General features: G+C 36.8%; 1 protein-coding gene across 2 annotated transcripts; it reads right to left on the minus strand.

The window, feature by feature from the left end:
* Positions 1-5,327: 5,327 nt before the first annotated feature.
* LOC146168558 (casein kinase I-like) lies at positions 5,328-16,920 on the minus strand. 2 transcript variants are annotated; one of them, XM_083389277.1, is made up of 11 exons: positions 16,591-16,920; positions 15,371-15,411; positions 15,053-15,122; positions 14,700-14,848; positions 13,921-14,155; positions 13,320-13,405; positions 11,422-11,506; positions 10,975-11,123; positions 10,278-10,325; positions 9,943-10,055; positions 5,328-9,347 (listed from the first exon to the last, which is right to left on the minus strand). In XM_083389277.1, the coding sequence occupies exons 1-11, from the start codon at positions 16,775-16,777 to the stop codon at positions 9,296-9,298; spliced, it is 1,215 nt and encodes a 404-aa protein (XP_083245403.1). In that variant the 5' UTR covers positions 16,778-16,920; the 3' UTR covers positions 5,328-9,295. The 2 variants fall into 2 exon arrangements, with proteins under 2 accessions (XP_083245403.1, XP_083245402.1); XM_083389276.1 differs by having other exon boundaries at positions 10,269-10,325.
* Positions 16,921-21,504: the final 4,584 nt, after the last annotated feature.

Genomic DNA, 21,504 nt, shown 5'->3' on the forward strand with positions numbered 1-21,504 from the left:
AGAAAATGTCGGATAGAAAGGTGGTTCATGCATTTTACCGACACACACAACAAGTTTGCCATAATTAAACTCGCCCATAGGAGTTTGTCCAAAAAAATCCAGCTGTCACAATTTGTAGAAGTCCAGAAAAGGAAAATGTCTTACCGAAATTTTATACCTTTCCCTTCGCCTATTGTTGCGATCCACGACCCATAAGTACAATTGCTTTTGTTTCTAAGTAAGCTCTCAGATGTAACCTAAAGCGAAGCCGGGCACTGTTGGTATAACGGTATTACAAATATCGCTTGGATTTCGTTGATATCATAACAGACTACGATACAGTTACTATTAGTCTTTCTTAACAGCGAGTCGTCGGTTTCTTGTCGGGCACCTTTTTTAATGACTTTCGAAAGTTATCATTAACTAAATACGGTGATATTATTATAACGCAAATTGAGATTAGGAATATTAACACACAACTATACGTCTAAAGAAACAATATTCAGCGGAGAACATCTATAATACCGTTCGAGGTTTGGTAAAAGTTCAGGTCTTATTCGGGCCTTTTAGGTGTTATTTAAATTTAGACCTCATTTCGACTACTGTATGAAGTATTAGTCCTAATTTAGTGTTATTCTGAACTGAGTCGGCTATTCGAACGATAATGGCACCCTATTGTAACTTCAGTCTTATTGCTAAAGTCCGCTTAACGCAGGGGCGGGCAACATACGGCCCGCGATAGAATTTTGAGCGGCCCGCAGAGAGTTTCCGGTTTTACATGATAATGTGGCCCGCGGCCGCAGTCTACCGCAATCCCCAATTACTTTCTTACTACGTCAAATAATAGTGATTGTTAGTTATTCTTCAGTTTTTGTTTTGGGTTAAAATTAGAGGACTCCAGCCATAACATCGAAATAAGAACAACATCAACATCACACAGTTCGGAAATAAAACTAACACACAGTACCGGTACGGAATAAGACCAAAATAGGACTAATATAAAATAGTCGTATAACCGTCTAAATCGGAATAAGTCATAAATCCGTCGGAATAAGACCTAAATGACCAGAATCAGACCTATAAAACATTTTACCTAACCCCAAACCTCACCCTCAAGTACATCACTAACTCCACTAATAATTTCAACCCTAACCCATTTTCTAACCCCACTCATTACCCACCAGCCACCAATAACCCCAAACAGGGCCAGAAAATCAGGTGCCAAAACAGGGGCTTCAAACCAGGGCGCCCAAAATTTAAAACCAAAGCGGCCAATGCCATGGCCCCCAACATCCCATACCTTCTCCCCACAGTTTCAGGCGTGATTTTGGTCATAGAGGCCTTATTCCAAAGAATTTAGGACTTATTTTGACAGATTGGTGTCTTATTTAGACGATTTAGTTATTTTTCTGTCGTAGATATTACTGCGTGTTTGGCTTTATTATGTCGTTGGTGTTAATGCCATGGTATTATTGATTTTTCTGCTTTAGGTATTGTTGATTTTTAGATCTTATTGTGTGTTCCAAATTTAGATTTAGAGTTAATCAATATTATTCCTTGGATTTTGCCGAGAAACGTAAAGTTTAACAAAGATTGGATGCCGAAGTACTTTTTCAAGTCAGCAATAAAAAAAATCAGTTGTTTACAGGACAATGAAAGTGTTGCCGTGTTTAAAGAGTAGAACATTAGCCGCCATTGTGCGACAAAACATGTAGGCCATGGCAGTACAATTAATATATCGATCAGGAATCCGGCCCGCCAAGTACTTCAGTTTCCCATATCAGGCCCGCCGACTGGAGAAGTTGCCCGCCCCTGGCTTAACGGTTGCTGGTATAGTAATAGCTTAATGTTGACAATTCAGCTTTCATAAGAGCAACACAATCATGGTCTGATCTCTAGACGCGCAATGGCGTTGGGTTAGTGTTATTAATCATTAAACAACAAAGATTTTTCGATAAAAGTAAGTGTAATTGGGGACAAATTGTGTATGTATAATCATATAAAATTATATTAAAGAACGTTTTTTATTATTAAATTGCACAACACAAAACCATTTTTTTTAACTCGATTGAAGCTGTTTTAAGCTGAGTAGGCTACAGGAAAAATACGTTTGTAATCAATATAGCATAGCCTAATCTTCCCACTTTAGCTCACAAATTCAACTAATATTGCAAAGTAAGTGAACAAACCTATTTTTGATTGCCAATCCATGTTTCAAAATAAACCAAGTTATCAAAAAAATAAGGCAAGTCGTACATTGTCGTACAACTAATAAATAGACAAATACTTAATTAAATACACAGTTCATTTCATTGTTTACTTTAACTTGTAGTCTCAGTTAGAGCTGCTTATTTAAAACGTTGAGAAGTTTATTTTACTTAATTTTGACACAAAAGAAGCTCTTTGTTATGGTTTACACTTACAGAGTATCGCTCTGAGCTGAAACTGAAATTCCAACATCTCAACTGGCTCTTGCACTTTGACAACAAACGTGCTTGAAACCAGCCAATTACCAAGTTTACTTTATCGATCGTCTCTTGGATCGAAAAGGGCAAATCCTCGTTAAACTCAGTCCTATAGTGCGACAAGCCTAATCCAAGTTGCGACTAACACAGCAGCCTCAAATGCCAGCTATGTTCTGCCTTTTATTAGCTGCGGTCGTTTAGAAATCAAAACCAAACTTATAACATGCCCGACTCTATTGTAGCGCGTTAAACCGTATCGCATTTTCAAGTCACTTGACACTCAAGAACTATGAAGCAGCGCCCTGGATAGCCGCTTTAGTACTCATATGTGCCGCTGTGTAGGTTAAAAATGCCTGCGAAATTCAAATCTCTAAAAGTGCGCTAGCCTGGCGTTCGTGCGTAAGCCGCTGAATACCCCCCGAACGACAGAAGAAAAAAGTAGCATTGTGTCGTTGGGCAGAAGGAGCGGGCTTCTCTCTCTTTCAATTTGCGCAACCGCCGCGTATGTTCATTGCTTGGTGTTTACCGTGCGCTCTCGGTAACTGTGGAATTATGTTTATTCAACAGCGAGAAAGACCCAAGTTGCACTGTTGTGTGTTAACAGTGGCTGGGAATAAGACGATTCTAAATGTTGGCAATGGTCAACCCGGGGTCCCTTTCGGCTGGAGGCAAAGCAAGGCTAGTGATACAAGACGTACAGTCGTACAGTATTACTAATACTGACACGTTTATATATTTGTACGTTTTCAGACTACGTCTACTCTAGTGACTGTCCTACTCTAATACAACGGTAGGCCTATATCAGGGGTGTCCAACAAGCGGCACGCGTGCCAAATGCGGCACGCCACGTAATAAAAATGGCACGCAAGCCCCCCAAAAATACTTCATTTGTTATTCGGCCAATTGTCAAGAAATACTAAATTTGTTATACAGCCAATTACCATTGTTTGTTCACATTATGTAACAATCGCGGGAATTACAACAAATAACAATTGTAGTGGACGCAAGCCTTCACATAATTATAGAGCTTGGTGTAAACTGTAAAGAAACAAGTAGCAAAGTCAGCTCACCGACGGACACTAAGATGCAATAACGCGCACTGATACTACACAGCTAAAGGTAATGTAGAGGTCGGCAATCTGTTGAATCGTTTAGTGCAGGGGTTCTTAAACTTTTTTTTACCGCGGACCCCAAACATTTTTTTGGCCTCGCGTGGACCACAAAGGCAACATTTTTTAAAATGACGTCACAATACAAATAGACTTCGTAAGTCTGCTGATTTCGGTCCAAAAATATGAAAGGGTAACGGAGTTTAATGCATTCAGTGCAATACCGTTTTATTTTCAATTAAACTGGTGTGTTTGATAAATTGATTACTTCTTAAATATACACTAATATTTCAATTAGGCCTTCATGGACCCCCTAAAACTAGGTGACGGACCCCTAAGGGGTCCATGGACCCCAGTTTAAGAACCCCTGGTTTAGTGTTATCGTGTAGTTGTGTTGCGGGCCGCGTGATAGCCATACATTCATTGCACTTTGTTTTAAAAGTACATGTGGCTTAGAATTTTCATGTTGTCTCAGCGTGGTTCAGACCCACGTGCCAAATGTGGTCCTGAGCAGCCTACATGTCGAACTATATTTTTTGCCAACTTGAACTATATGTATACGCCAAATTTTCGCGCTTCGCGCGTATATTCTTCGTTTTATAGTATGTTTTACATCATGGTATGGCAGTGTTATGGCCATCCAGGCGCCGTGTAATACTTCACCTTAAAAAGAGTACTTTGGGCCGCGACAAAAAAAGGTTTGCCGACCACTGCCCTAATGGTTTGCTTGATTAAATAAGGAAATGTTTTTCATGTGCTTATAAACCTTTAAATGTTAGAAAAAAAAAATAGTTACTAAACTTTGGCACGGGAAGAAGTTGTAAGATAAAAACTGGCACGCCGGCATGTTTGAGTTGGACACCCCTGGCCTATATAGTCAAACATTTTCCTTGAATTGAAAAACTGGTAAATTTAAAGACAAGATTTACCACGGTGCTGTAACATAATAATTTTGCGAAACTATAGTAAAACAAAAAAGGTTTAATCTTCGTACATGAACGAAATTTTAACTTTGAAAATTGAAATACAATAGCGAAGCAACGTAAAAATTCATTTTGCTTCGAGGCGCAGATCTAGGATTTTTGTTTAGGGGGAACATGAATGTTTTGGAAGAGATGACGTCACAAAATTACGTGTGACGTTACAGAGTAATATCGAAACGTGGCGTCATGATAAGCAACTTGTAGAACACCAGAATTTTCGTTTGTTTGGTTAAGGTATTAGGTTGGAGACTCGGGGGAGGTATTGCTTTCAATAGAATAGTTTCGCCAGCACTTTTCGAAGGGAAGCACGACGCCTTTGGGCTAAAATGATTTAATCAAACATTTCATAAACATGATGTAGATTGTATTTGCGTAGTTAACATAGGTAAAAAAATACAGTTTTATTTTGGGGGGATGGTCACGTGGAACTGTCCCTGTCACGTAGTTAAACAAGTCTTATTTTAGGGCCGCGTTTAATGTTAGAACTCCTCTTGACACCAGCTTTTTTATATTGCAAAGTACTTCAAACCTTGGACATGAACGTAATAACCAATAACACCTTGTTTTACAAAAGTGTTCAGGTTTACAAACTTGGTTCGGATTAGTGTTTCGTGGACCTATCTAGGATACCGCTTACTAATTTAACTGTTGTTGCAGTGGAAATATCCTCTTATTATGCTTGAGCTATACAAGACACGAATTGTATAAATTTTACACAAAATGCCTGAATTGTTCAAAACAATATACACGCTTTACTGATAATGATACTTTGCAGATTGCTTGTCGCCGATTTAAAGAAACTTGATATGTGCAACAGTACAAGTTTATTTTACCAACCATTTAAGACCTCGACGGGCCGTCGACAATCACTTAAAAACAAGATAGAGAGAGAAATAATCGAGAGTGCTCGTGCGATAGCAGCTCTGGCGCTCCGCGAAGCGGCAGCGCGAAACAACGCGAACACATGCCAAATAGCGCGAAGGAGGCCGCGGTACACTTGTCGACAAAAGCGAGAACGTACGAACTAACGCGGGAGTAGAAAATATACGTGAAGCGCAAAAAGTCGTCCGTTGTTGGTGAGTGACAGGTTGCTGTTACTTCGAAACACCTTGGTCGGGCCGCCGACTATGCACAAAGAGTAATGTGAGCGTTGATAAGCCTCAAAGATTTTAAATTAAGTTTTCACAGATTGGGGCGAAACCACCGGCATACTGCACAAGTCAGAACATACAAGCGTTTGGGTTTAATATACGCCGACATGGTAAGGTCCACAGCAAAGTATATCGGCACGTAAAGGAAATGCTTCAAACAGAAGACGAAACATAGCGCGCAGAGCACGTAAGCAGAAAATCGGCTGCGCAAAGGTCCAAGTTACAGAATTTTTAGTGACGATTGTCGTTCGTCGAATTTCATAGCGATGGCGGCATAAATTGCATGGAAATAACTAAGGGGGTACAACTGGAAATAAGTCAGGGGGTACTTAGACCGGGCTGTTGCCTTGTTAGAATATCGGACGCGCTGGCCATACAGTGACATATTTTTTTTTGTAAAGAACTCAACCCAAATTTAAATATTTAAAGGAGGTCCATTTAACAAGATAAATCTCCCTTTCTTGCATACACTCAAAGTGCAGCTGAAATTTATCTCATTTGGGCCCGAACGTAGACGCGAAAGGATTGACAATTAAACCCTGTATTTACGAAGTGTACGTCGAAAAGCTTATAAGGGGCCAAAGTTTATATATCAAACGCCCCTAGTGACAAGTGCGGCGACTTGCCCGAGAACCATAGCATTCCCGGCGTAACACGTAACAGCATTTCGAGAAGCAACTAGAAAAACGCGCACACACAGACTTGCTTACTTGAACGACAGGCGCGCGACGAAAGAAAACGACGAGTGAAGCCGCGACGGCGGCACCTTGCACGTAACTTTAAACCGTATGAGGGAGCACAAGATATAGAGCTGTACGCTATTGCACTTGGGCCATCAGAACAAGCTAAAACTGAAGGTGCGTTAGGCAAAAGAAGCCAAGCAACCGCGTTGCTCTTATTAAAACGTCGGGGCTTCGCGGGTGCATTAACAAGACTTGTCACAACCGGCTCTCGCAAAAGGCACACGCAGTTAGTATACTGTGAGCGTATGCTACGTAGAGGTTGTTGAGTCGATAACATGGCAGCCAAGAGTTTAAGAAAAGTTGGAGAAAACAGGAAAAATCACCAGATGGGTATTTCATTAGAAAAGTTGTTCGGTTTAAGTATAGTTAGCGCAATTGCAAAAATTGAAAGGTTTTTTTACCGAAACCTAGAGTTATTACGCCTTAAAAATGTATAAACCAACAGCTTGATTTTCAAGTTGTAAGTAATTGCATTGATTTTTGTTGCCTAAATTTCTCGCTCGGTCGCTTGCTTTCAAGTCAAACCGAGCGTTCGACGCACGCACAAAAGGTTCAAAATCAAACGGCCCCCACAAACAAACAAAAGTTCAGGCTAATGAGCGGTTTTGTGGGTTGGTGAGCGGTTGCACAGGCACAAAACTAAATAAAACAATAAGAAAGGCGAAGTAACAACACTGAGGACGAGCCATTGGGGTACTTCCGGGGGAGCGAAATAAAGATCAGCTGTAAACTAGAGCGACGATGGAAGCGGTCTTGAACACATGGTCTTAACAGGGATGAATGCTCGAGAAAAAAACACTTTAAATTTGAACTGTCCAAATTATTTTAGCTGTGAAATACTAATAGCAGTAAGGTTATTAAAGGCAATTCTGTAAGAGTAAAAAAGATGTTAGGTTTACATAATATAGAGCATTACACCCCTAAAAAAACTATGGCGTCTCGCGCTTCCAGCGAAAAACACGCTCAGGGGAAAATAAACGGCACAAAAGTACAAAGGTCTTTACATCGGGTTAGCAACGGGGGAACTGTACACCAACAAACTAACAATAACAGGAGAGCAAAGATAAAGTGGATTGTAAAAAAGTAGGTTTGATGAAATGACAGCGGGTGCTCTCACAGCGCAACTTGTTACGCCGGTGTCGTTCAAACGAGCTTGCATACCTCGTTGACGACCGGCCTTTTCTCTCAAACCAGGAGCTTGTCGACGGGCGCGGATTGGATGAGAAAGGCGCGTTTAACTGAAGCGATCATTATACCAGGAAAGGGCGCCTGCTGCTGCGGCGAATTACAACGCGCCGATACGCCGACCGGCGCTAATTGCCAGTCGCGACGACCAGCGCCAGACGGAATTGCCACACTCCACGGCCGACGCTCGCCGAGTAATAGTAGCTGTCGTGCGCTGTCCGTGTCGCGACCGATCAGCCAACCGCGCGCTTAACACGCATAAGCATATCGAGCCAAGGCGCCTGGAAGCTTTCACGGAACAGTTCAAACTTGCGCCGTTAGGCTGCTGGCAGAAGCAGTGCACAGGTGTCACAAACGAGCGTGGAAGGTCACACAGCAGGCACTTCACAAAGGAGCTGCATCGCGTTTTCCGGTTTTTGCTTTAAAAGCAGCCACGCGAACGGGCTGTTTTAATAATAAGGAAAATGGCCGTAAACCCAAAGAAAATTGATCGCGCTGGTTAACAACAATTATGGTGCAGCCTAACGCAATTTTAGACCGAGTGTGAAGGCTGCGGTTTTTAAGCGAACGACCGCAGGCGGTTGATTGAGAAGGGTAGGTTTTTTTCGATCTGTTTACAGGGAACGATCTGATTTGGCTTACTAATCACTGCCCGAAAAACAAAGGAAATATTGAGCTCTAAACTTTTGATAGTCATCGAATAAAAAAACTTGCAAAAATAAGCCGCGCTATGTTGGCTGTGGCAGCCGAGAACTACTTAAGGCGACCGGGTAACTTGAACAAAGGTGTCAAAACACTGCCCAATGCATTTTCACTAGTCGGGTGACAAAGTTCCAAGCCGGCACACCGACGTAGGCTGATGATCCGATGCGCACGTCATAGCGGGTTACCAACGTTTTGGCCGGGCACGCGATGATCGCGCGGTGGAGAGACAGTTCACTGGTACTATGCTTTTTATTTGATTGTCGCAATCCGAGCGCGATGAGTCACACCTCCTGGGCCAATTCACAACTGAAGCACCGCTCTACCGAGTGTGCAATTTTATTTCTCCCTTTGCGAAGGTGGCGAATTTTTTGTCTTTCGCATGTGTTTCCTAAACGACGCCGGTGCATTGTTCAAGCGACCCTGGTCGACGAGGATGGGTGCTTTCGGCTTCCGACGGTGCGAAGTGCGCGATTTCGTCACGGCAACGTCACAATAAGGATGGCAACTTTGTTGCGCGAGCACCACTGCTACACGTCATATTTGGGCGCGCGTACGGACAGAGGCCCCGTATGGCCGATGAGAAACTATACTGTGACTTGAACTGTTCTTGTGATGCCGCCTCAAAGCGTGGCGATGAGTCGGTCGCGCCGGCGCGATACGTGATGTCATCGTCCCTGACGCAACCAACTGAAGGCGAATGAGTAAAAAAGGGTGGGGGGTGGCACGCCGTATTAGTGTGGGCTTCCACTTCGCCGAAAATTTAGCGCTACTTTTTTCTCAAATTACTGAAGGAAAAAATGCGCGAACGAACGAAAGTGAGAATTTCAAAGCTTAGGGCTTCGCCGAAAAAGAAATGAGCGAATGCCGGAAACGAGCGATCGCCTTGCGTTGTTAAAACTTTGCTGTTTCAGCTGCTAGTTTTACTGGTGGCGGAGTTCGACGACAGCTCGATACACTCGCTTGGTGGACGCCGCTTTAGCGCCTCGTGTTCACAGTTCGCTGTCGTTTTCGTTTGAAACAACAGCACCTGCGAGAAAGAACAAAAAAATATCCATTCAGTGAATCAGGGGCACGACTTTTGATCGAGAGAGAAAGTTTTGCTTTATTTGCTAATTTTAACCTAAGTTTTATATTGTAAAATAAAGTGCAAGATAAATAAAACTTCTGGAAAACTGTGGAAAAGTGAATAGTGTATTATCATCAGCAATAAGAGTATTAATTCTAATCAAAAACTAAAACGTATTAGGAAGTCTGGTGGTTTATTGACCAGATAATCAATTCCAGGGAGTTTGGTTGTTACAAGTGCGATATCGGAGTGCTATTGGTGGCAATACAATACCCAAGGTAGCATAAAACTAGTTAAGTTGTACAATTTAGTCACCTATTTTCACTCATTACCAAGGTATTCTTTATAAAAGGTTTATTTAAATTTTTCAAGGTTACCAATTAATTTCGTAAAAATAAAAAAAGAGCTTGTTGCCTTTAAATGACTATTGTTTTTTTTTCAATTATAAGGATCATAAAAATAAAATCTGGGTGGATAAATGTGTAAGTCATTATTGTAATTCCAAAAAAAGTATTCACTAAGGTAAATTAAAGTCAGACAAAGCAATATAGCGTACTTGACGGTAATGGCATCCACATCACGTTGCTGAGGTGTAATGGGAGCATTGGAGTGACCTGCCCCGGGATCGTCAGCATTGCCGTCATGGTGGGGTGTGTATGGGTTGCGAGCCTTAAAAGATCCAACACAACATTTTTTATGGTTTTAAAAATGCATATACTGCTTTATCTTTTAAGAGATTGGAAGCAATTTTTCTTGCTTCAATTTTCCTTTTAATGACTCAGGAAACAATGTTATATGTAACTTTTACAATTACTGACATCTTAAGTTTGAAATACAGCTATCTTGTTTGGGTACAGGAATATGTTCGCAAATTCAACTTACCCTTTGGGCAGGCATTTGGTTTCTTGGCACATCAGCTGTTACTTGCGTGACGGATTGCTAAAAATATTATAAAAATTAAAATGAGGAAAAAGTGGCAAAAAACAACAAAAGACTACATTTAATAAAATAATAGTTTAGGTGGTAACTAACAATAAACCAAAGCCTTCAGGGCATTTAAAACAGGTCCAGTGTTTACAAACAAAAACAACAAAACGATTAATGCTATCCAAAGGAAATTTAACCTAACACCCACTCCAGAACGAAGAGGGTGATTAGCAATGAAACAACTAACAGCCCACATAAAGCATATATATAACTAACTAACTAGCATTGAGAATACCATATGTGTTATGATGAGTTAAATAATTTACATTTGTGAATTGTTTTAAAGGTAATAGTTTTATGTATGAAGCCCCATTGTTTTAATCTGACAGCTATATTTTATATCTATAAAACTGTGAAATTATTTTAGTCAACATTTAGTTGTGGTTTTATTTTTTGTAAGACACATCCTCATATTCAGCTTGTATAAAAGGATCATGGTCACAGATGTTGTCTGCGTTAAATGACAATAAATTCTAGTGCACTACCATAGAAAGACAGCCCAATCAAATTATGGCACTACAGCAAGACATACCAGTGCTTCATAACTGGATTGTAGACAAATAGGATATTACTTCATTTCACTTTTAATGACATCACTTACCAAGGGCTTGTCAGACCAGTCAAAATCTGAGTCGTGCGGGTAGCCTTTGCGATCATACAAGTCTGAAAACAGCTTGCGCAAATAATCATAGTCTGGCGTTTCAAAGAAATCAAGGTGTCGGACATATCGCAAATATGCCGCCATTTCATCTGCAAAAGGTAATTGCTGTAATAAAACTATTGAAACACACATATATATATATATATATACAGCATTTTTTAACTAAAAAAATCCCAAAATTAAGATTTTTTTGAATAACTTTTTATACTAAAAGTACAAATTCTCAAAAAATATTACTTTTTACATATTATGCAGTAAGAACAGTTTTGAAATAATGTAGTAAACACTAGATTAATCTGACAGGGTTTTCTAAACATGTCATCCTATTAAAAATAAGAAATATTTGTTAAAAAACAATATAGGCAACAAAATTTGCATGCAACTGACCTGGGTGATTTTCACACAATACATCAATTGGTGTGGATCGTTTGGTATCACCTATTTTTTGATACCTTTCTTTTAAAGTGTCAGCCTGTAATTAAAAATTCACATTAGTTTACAGTGCTCGAACAATCAAAGGTAAAAAAACGAAAGCTTGGGTATTGGTAAATACAACATCCAAAACACGCTAGGTTAATATAAAACATAATATTATAATAATGTTGACATAATTCCAGGTAATAGGTATGGCTGTATGGTTCAGAATAGGAACACATTCTAAGGGTTGTGTAAAAACATGCCTTGTGACACAAGTTAATTACTCATCACTTTAACAGACAATTCTGGACATTGGTCGGGCTTTACTATCCTGCATCATAAATAATTTCCATACCAGTATTCCGGTATATATGAACTGCATAATAGTACATAAAACTAATTTAAGAGAACAGCTGGTTAAATGTGAAAAACAGGTGATGCAATTTCCATGTTAGTGTTTACGTCTATGCCATTTCAGCCAAATATACTGTTAAGGCTTCATGAAATAAAGTTTATTCTTACAAGCTATTATAAATTCAAAACTGCACATGTGAAAAAACATCTACACCGACTATAATGGTTAAAAAAAAAAAAAAAAAAAAAACTTGCCCTGGTGTGTTAGTAAAAAGTATTACTAAAAGCCCCTTTTATGGGATTAGCACAGCAAATTACAAGTCTGTTTTGCAGTCATGAATTAAACGAGCCAATTACTTGTAATCCCAATGCAAATGCCATTTTTCATAGCATTACTGACACTCCTTAGTTTAACTGGATTATTCTTTTGAATGCGAATTGTGATAAATAATGCCAGTACTTTTTAACCCGTGGGATGGTACGCCCTTGTGCAGATGAAAAAAATTGCAATGCGGATGAAAATGGTGCATATTATTATTTTTTATCATGTGTAATACAGTAATGAAATAAGCTGGTACGCACACTTTTGCGTTACAGGTACGGCAATATTGTCTCTTAGTGGTTCATTGCAGCTTAAGCCATCTATTTTATATTGGTTAAGGTCACGGTTTTAATACACAAACCCTTTCATTGTTATTTCACAAATAAAACTAAAGGTTGCAAACTTACTGAGCTTGTTTTGTGCGGAAATTTTCCGAATTAAAAAAGTGCGGATGGAAATTTTAAAGGTTGAAAAGCACTGAATAATGCAAATCTCACAAAGAATTCTCCTCACCTTTACTGTTTTTCTATATACCATACTACCAAACATTATGCATCACATTTATAAATACTAACCATTTGACTAATTACTATGGTTTAGAAAACTTATCATATTTCATATATGTGAAACTTTTGTTATTCATCAAACTTTTATCAGATTTAAATATTGGGAAAATTGTTATTCACACAGCAAAAGGATTTATCAAATAGTGCAAAGTAGGGTGTACAACATAAACTAAAAAGTGTGATAAGTAGATTCTATCGCAAATTCCTGTCATCAAAAGTCTGACAACATTCTTCAGGTTGAACCTAACTATGGAGCCGAGTTAGGTATACAATAGTTATATAAACAACCTCATATGAAATTAGGTCAGTAGTTCCAAACCATTTTAGCCTACAACATCCCATAAAAAATGAAATTAGGCATCTCTACTAACTTTTTCTAAATTTGATTTTTTAACTATGAGAATTGAACTAAAACATTGCAAAACAACTATGCACAATAAACAAACATATTTTTGTTTATTTTATTTTTTTGTGATTTTATCTTTTTTGTAAATGAACACTAGTACTCTGGCTTGTCAATATGGCAAATATTAGAATCTTAAATAAAAAAAAAATTGTATTCAATAAATACAACACCCAGGTAAAAAACTTAGTTTAGCTCTACATAAAAGTGGTTATTTTGTTACCTTAAGGCCTTGCCAAGGTAGGCTTCCTCGCAGGAAGTACATAAACATGTGACCCAGGGCTTCAAGGTCATCTCGGCGACTTTGTTCTAATGAATAAAGAATAAGTTATAAAAAAAAAATAAAAAAAGTGTCTTAGATACCTTTCTACATAAATGTGAATAGGTATTGTGTTCGCGCATCAGTTTAAAGTTTGACTTTTAAGAAAGCCCGACAGACAGAGCAAACAAACCATAAAGTTGGTTTCTGTACGGTCAGGGCCTGAAAGGAACTGCTTGAAAAGAGTTGGTTGTATTAGAACCACCAATTGTTTGTCAAAACTCATGTTTAATAAGTTTTTAGTTTAATTCCTAAAGGCAAGGCTGTCTCAACCTTTGTCTGCAATCAGTTTATATATGAACTATTTGTAACTTTATACATATTTTAGGTTATTAAAATAATATTTAAAGATGAAAATAAAGCAACTTAACATTATTAATATATACATACTGAGAATAAAATGTAAAGTGTAAGTTTTCAAAATAAATTCAGACCAATTCAACGCTGCAAAAAACGGAATGTAAAACAGATGTTTTTATTGTATAAAGTTTAATACAGTAATTACCTTTTCCAAGATGTGTGTTAATGCTCATGTAGCGAGCGGTACCAGTAAGGCTTTTATGCTCCCGATAAGGAATATGCTTTCTGGTTTCAGGGTCAATGTATTCTTTTGCCAGACCATAATCGATAATATTAATCGTTGTCTGCTGCGGGGTTCCAATTCGTCCGATAAGGAAATTTTCAGGCTTCACATCACGATAAATCAAGTGCTTAGAGTGGACATACTCAATCCTAGTAATCTAGTAACAATTACATTATTTAACTATATTAGTGTTTGAAATTTCATACAAAAAGGGAATAACTGACCAAAGATAAAAACAAGAGATAACATTGGATAATGGATTTAACTTACATATATTATATAAAACGACAAGAAAAGTTTCTGACATAGTAATTTTAAAGAAAAATTGGCTTTCTGGCATGTGTTACGAAATTTTCTGGCTGTTAAACGATAAATAGCATAAATCTATGCCACCAAAAGGTATGGAAACAAAAAGGTGAAGCAAAAAATAATATAATTCACAAAAATATTGCACAGCAAAAGATTGATCCATGCATGAGTCATGAAAATACTAATTACAAATATAGGAACCGACAAAGATATATTTATATACCTATAATTTATTGGTGTAAGCATGAAAACATTACGGACTATAAACAAAAAGGATAACTAGTTGTCATTACTCGTACATTGATAAAACTGTTTTGGGACAACGCAAACAAACTATATGATGACTTTATCACCAAAATTATGTACCTAAATCCCGAAATTCAAAAACTTACCAGCTGTATTGCTATCATAAGAACAGTCTTTAATGAGAAAGTTCTGTCACAGAGGTCAAACAAATCTTCCAGACTGGGCCCCAGAAGTTCCATCACCATTGCATTATATTTTCCACAGGGACCAAAGTAATATACCTGTGGTATTCCTTCTGCAGACAAAAACAAGATATACACACATATATATATATATATATATATATACTGTTTATATATATGTATATAGCCAACCAGATATCTTTTGCATAAGTTAGGAATACATAAAATACATTATACTTGTAACATAAAATTTATTCTGCATAAACTTTAAATGAAAAAGACTAAACAGAAAAAGTCACCACCAAAAATAGACAAACCTGTGTTTCCGAGTAGTTTGTAGTATCTATACTCAAGATGCAATTGAGGCGCTCTAGATTTCATAGGTTCCTAAACAAGATATGCACTAATATAAAACACATCAGGATGTTACTGAAAAGGATATTTTTATCCCACAAAAGAGGCCACCCACTTATCCACCTGTTTATATTTTTTTAAGCACCAGAAACTAAATAATTATTATACGTTAAGTATTGCTATATGGGTATTGCTGTGTTGTCTTACGCTTTTTGTTTTTAAGTTAGAAGCCTATATTTATTTTTATATTGAATGGTTAACTAACACATTAGGTTACTCACCAATTTAATGGCCACATGTTCATTGTTGTACAGATTTTTTCCTGAACAAATAATAAAATGTAGTTTAATTTTATGCAATGTAAAAACAATGTGTTGAGAGATTCAATTATTAGAATTGCACTTGTAAGTAATCTAAGGCCATTACAGCAAGATGAATATGTCAATACCCTGTGTTGGGTTGGACTGTCTGGTCTCTTTTGCACAACATTTACTGGCACAATATAATAAGATGTTGTTGCATTATTCCATATTTTGAAAAAAGGTGAACAAAAATTACATAAAAAAATACTTTTAAATTCACGGTTTGATGTCTAGTTTTTAAACAAATGCCACTCGACCAAATTTTGGCGCTATTTTTGTGAATTTCAGTACTACCTAATAACTTTTCACCAGATTTGCTTACTCTGGTGCATTAACATAGTTGTTGGCTGTGGCAATATTGTTCACTTAACCATTAAATGTGAGGACTTTCCACCATGTAAGGTGCTTGTTTAATTCGTTCCTGTGCTTGCACAAAAGAGTAACATATGCTAAAAATGTTTTTTTACCACTATAATTCAGTAAAACTGTATGAGCAATACTTAACAAACAGATAAAAAACTCTCTGAAAGTAAAAAAGGTAATGAGATATCAAAGCTTAATGCAAAAAATAAAAGATGTCCTGCAATCAAAAAAGATCATGACAAGACAAAAACATTACGTCAATTATACAATAGAGAGTTTTCATTATGTTTTAAAAATAAATCTAGAGCGTGAAACTTTGCGTGACAGGGCTCTCTGGTGTTAGCCAAGCAATTCAAAGTAAGTTTTCTTTACTGTATGTGTTTTCGGTTGAAGATCAAACAAAAGAGCTTTCAATATGTGGCACAAAATAGAGTAATTTGCGCATTGCCGGATATGATTTGTCACCTCAGGTTAATTACAGCTAATTTACTTCAAAAAACAGACATGTACCCTTAATACATTCAGTCGCGTGGAACATAGCTCTTTAGACCACTTACCATTGGCCTAAAGCAATCGGAAAGCCAAATCATGAACTAGCCGACAGTGTATTGAAAGCTGCCTACTATACTATTTTAGTACAAAGAAAATGTCCTAAAAATGACTGAATACTTAATACCCCTAGGCCCTAAATATACTTAAAAAGTTTGGTATATAATTATGGGGCAGTTGAGGTGTTTAGCTCATACAAATATATTTTACATTTATTGAAAAGTTACCTAAACGAAGCTCTCCAAAGTTGCCACAACCAATCTTCTTTCCAACTCGAAAATTTGGTCCGACCATTAGCATACCAGAGTTTGGAGTGGTTTGCCTTCCTCCGGTTCCACCACCGCGAGACCCATGATTTCGCCCCTGGCGTACCGCTGGCTCCCTCCTATCCCCACCGTTTCCTCTTCCTTGCATGCTTGGATAACAGCAGTGGTTTTTCTACTGTAAGCTGCAATTCAGCAACAAAACATGCCGACAGCAATAAAGCTCTTGAGTTTGACTGATTCAACCAGATTTAAATAGCAGAAGTGACAAACAGTTGAGATTTCCTTGTATACTAAAAAGCTTGAATAAAAAGGTGGAGTAGTAATTACTGGTTGTTTGAGTAATATCGTTTAGTGCTCTTTTGATACATACATTGTATGATACAATATGAATAGTTTTGTGGATTACATTCATGTTTTCATTTTTAAGTTTTCTACCTAAAAAGGTAAATACCTGCAAAACTGTTATCCAGAAAATTTGAAGAGTAATAGCCTACCTAACGCAAAACTAAATTACGGCCTAATAGCCTGATTATCATTGCACATATCAATTTTGCTATGTTTTTGTTTGACAATTCAATATTGGCATTTAGCAGTATGGCCAAATGCTGACGATTATGTTGGCTGAAGAATGAGCCAGAAAACCGAAGAAATTGGAACAAAAAAAACAAAAAAAGAGAAAAAATCTATTTCACAAAAAAAATTGTGGTTGTTTATACACATATTCAATCACATATATTTTTAAAATGCTGAATATGTAGGGACATTTCTCACTACAATTGGAAGGAATTATTTTGTTGTGCCGTTCTTAAAAAGTTATGAAAGAGCGAAGCACGTTGTATTTTTAGCGAATAAAAGTCCATGTTAAGCATATAGATTGTTTGTTATTTTGGTAAGTAGTCAATTTCAATCATAGAATTGTTAAATATGCTTGCAGTTTTACTTTGATTTGGCAAGTACTCCTATGATTTCTGCTGCTGCATCTCCGAAGCAAGTCTTAAAATGTATGGCTATGTTTTCAATAATGCTAGATACATGTCATCTTTGCAAACGATAGCATAAACCAAATCCAGTACATGTGAACTGTAATAGTGCTGGCTTACATTTGACAATCTATTTATGTTACATCACAATGGAAGTGTTATGTCACACTCAATGCGATTTACAACATACCATGTGATTTTATTACTTACCAAAATTGTGATTAAGCATGTTTCCCAGTGATAATGAATTTAATAAAGGTATATTTAGTTAAGAAAAATATAATTTTGACTGTTTTAATTATGTCAGAGCAAAAAATCCGAATGGGTTGATAATTTGCCAACATGTTGCTTATCCAAATAACTTGTGACATAACCGTTTGTCAGTTAGCGCAGACCAAAAAATTTAATTATTTTTTTCACAAAAGTTTCATTAAGTTGAGGGGCATCAAAGAGTATCCTGAACTTTAATGCTAGCCTCTAGTGTTCATCAATGTAAGAAAAATTAGTTGTGCTGAAAGCTTAAAGCTTGATATCTGGTTTGCCTAATAGCCTCTTTTTAGGCATAGAACTTATTTTAAATTAGAATTTCTTAAAATTTGTGCACGACTTGCTCAGTATAATGGCAAAGCAAATAGTATTACAAATGCTAACAAACTTTGCCCCCAGAATGAAAAATGTTGGATGTGGCAGGGGGAAAACGCTTAGGCAGCCTAAAATTGTACGTATGTTTCGACAAAGTTCTCTTCAACCCTTTTCTCTGTTGTAAATATACTTTTTAACAACTTAATAATCACTTTATATAGCTCACAAATAGCAACGAACCAGTGTTGTACACTTCAGTTTTCAAAATGACTTGACTTACAAGTTATTTAGCAAACGATTTGACTGGTACTTTGGTTACTTTTACATGACTTGTTTAAAACAGGGCAATTCACAAGTACATGGCCGTATCAATATTTGTTTGTTGATGCTATGAATAAAGTAACTTTAAAAACTTGCTGTTGTGGACAACAAACTCTTGCGCAAATCTGCTACATAAACGGAAAAAGAGTTTCACAAAAGGTAAATAACTTTTTTAAGAGTTTCATAAAGGTAGTAAATTTTACTTTTTTATGAATTTATGTTTGTGAAACTAGTGAATTAATAAATTAGGCCTTTAAACTCTCGATGTTATGTTATTATTCAAAATATGTAAAAAAGGCTCCAAAACGTACTTCCAAATCATGTGAACATATCAATAGCCATAAAATATTCTAAAAATGAGTATTTACATAGTTAACACACATATATTAAAGTTTGAGAACTTTAGATAAAAAAATCTGGTTAAATAGCACTGGTTTAGAGAACGATACATTGGTTTTCTGTTAAAATCGTCCATTATTTCACCCCTACCATCATATCAATATCAAACTTGGGCCAAAATTTTTAGCAATATATTACTACCAAAATATTATACAGCCTTTATATATAACAAACTAATTTACTATTTTCTCAACTTATTTGAAGTAGTGTTTGGTTTTACATAAAATTTGCATTAATTGTTTATTATTTAAAGGTATTACTGTAGCTCAGGTATATTAAAAATCTGTATGAGGTATTGGTCGGTAAAAACATAAAAAATTGGTTATCGGTGTTAGTCCAGAAACATGAAATCAGATTATCTTTAAAAATTTTTGATTGATTCGAGTTTGTTTAAATAAACATATTTCATATTGACTTTGCAAATTATTAGCTGCTGCTGAGCCTGACTGCATTCCGTAATTTATGAAAGAGCCGCTGATAGTTGAGGGAGGGTATAAAACTGCTGCAGATAAGAGGGTTTTACACCCAGAGTCAGTCAAACTTTTCAACCTGACTTTGTACTGATATATTTTCGCCATTTGCTCAAAGAATTCAGAATCCCAAACTTTATGGGTTGGAAAAAAAAATGGTAAAATTAATTTGGCGATGGTATAGAATCCTACCACAATTATTAAATCACGAACAATATTTGGGTTAGGGTGCTAGTTAGCATTTAGGTGTGGGTGACTCAAGTATTATTATATTCATTATTTAATAATAATACTTGACCAACCCTAATTTAAAACACTAACCCACACCCTAACCTAAATTGCCATTAATAATTTACCTATACCACCCTAACTTTAAGGGGGAACTACTTGCCTGAAATGTAACTTAATAATTAGGTTTATATAAAGCAATAAATGCCGTATAAAAATGTATTTATTTATTTTTATTTTTTTAAATGCTTACCATTCTAAACAAACAACGATACATAATATATATCAGGTTAAGGAAAGTTAAAATATTGTTGCTAGACACGCCTAATAACAGCTTCGGGTGATGGTTTAGAATCCTGCCAGCTACCACTGTTTTAAAGTAACAAAACGAAACACAAACTGAAATTGCAAGGAAGGGATAAACTCGTTTTGTTACTGTAAAACAATAGCTGGTGTACGATTCTAAACCAGCGTCAAGATCTATCAAAACACACAGATTAACATACGCAATTTGCGGTTATCTGTAAATTTGTCAAAATAGCTCTTAAAACACGCCAAATTGCATATTCATCAGGCTAAATTAAAACGGTTTTGGCATACATATAAGACAGACTTTGCTGAGAAAGCAACCAGCTGACCATCAGCCCACATCGGAATTCTTATATCTGACGTCACTGACGACCCAGCCTACCAAGCAATGGAACTGACGTATACGAAAATGGATGACAGATTTGCATATGCACGTAATATTTTTTTAGTTGCGATCCAAATTTAATACAATAAAATAAACTTGCACTATAATGTCATTGTTACCGTATCTACCTCAACTAGTTAAGGTTGTAGTTTTAGAATTAGGTTTGTATTGCGTAAGCTAAGGAAAGCACCTAACCTAACCTAACCGTTAGGTGGCCACCAAAAAGCTCTTTTGTTTGTTTTCGAGCCTCATGACAAACAGCTTATTATATCTAGCTTAAGACAGCATTAAAGTGATTAACGTCAGAAAAGTACCGAATTGGAACCTGGACTTTGTCATTTTAGCCAATTTACAAATCCCTAATAAAGTCAAAAATTGATAAAATAAAATAATAATAAATACATTATTTCAGTCTGTTTAAAACAGTTGGTCGAACCGAAACCGAACCGGAATTTTATGAACCGATTTTGGGTCAATTTTTTTCACACCGTAACCGAACCTCAACCGTTTTTGTAAGATTTAAAGAAGCCGATCTGGAACTGAACCGAATAATTTAAAAGAACGAGAACCTTAACCGAACCCGACCCGGACCTGTAAATAAAAGCAGTTCAGTCCAGCAACAACTTGTATTTTACAGAGTCAAGTTACGCCATGCTCGAAATTTTTTCGAAAAAAATATGAATATTAATTAAATAAAAGGTTGTTTTTTTCATTTTTCAGATATTTTAAAAATAGGTGCTGGTTTTTTAATACGTCACGTAACTTAGATTAAATGTCTCACAATTCAAAGATTATTCTCTACATTTATTGGCTCACACTTTTAAATTTAACGCAACTTATATTGTGTCCGAACCGGAACTTTATGAACCAGTTTTGAAATACCGATGGTCGAACCGCAGCTGAACCGGAACTTTTAAATTGCTCGAAACCAAAACCGGAACTGAACCGGATTCCAAAAACAACCTTGAACCCGAACCGAACATGAACCGGAAAAGTCAAACGGTTCGACCCCCTGGTTTAAAACCTCTGGCCAAAACCAGATCAGTGGTTAAGACTTCTCCAAAATGCTTTAATAAGTTATATTTTAAAGCGCGAGGTTGACCAATATTTTTGTCGCCTAATATGTAGGCTATTCTTAAATATGTCTATTTACAATTGTATCAAAGCACAGCCAAATTAATGCATTCATTGCGTCATTGCT

The sequence above is a fragment of the Ascidiella aspersa genome, chromosome 1 (genome assembly GCF_963924565.1).
Source record: "Ascidiella aspersa chromosome 1, kaAscAspe10.2, whole genome shotgun sequence".
NCBI classification, from domain to species: domain Eukaryota; kingdom Metazoa; phylum Chordata; class Ascidiacea; order Phlebobranchia; family Ascidiidae; genus Ascidiella; species Ascidiella aspersa.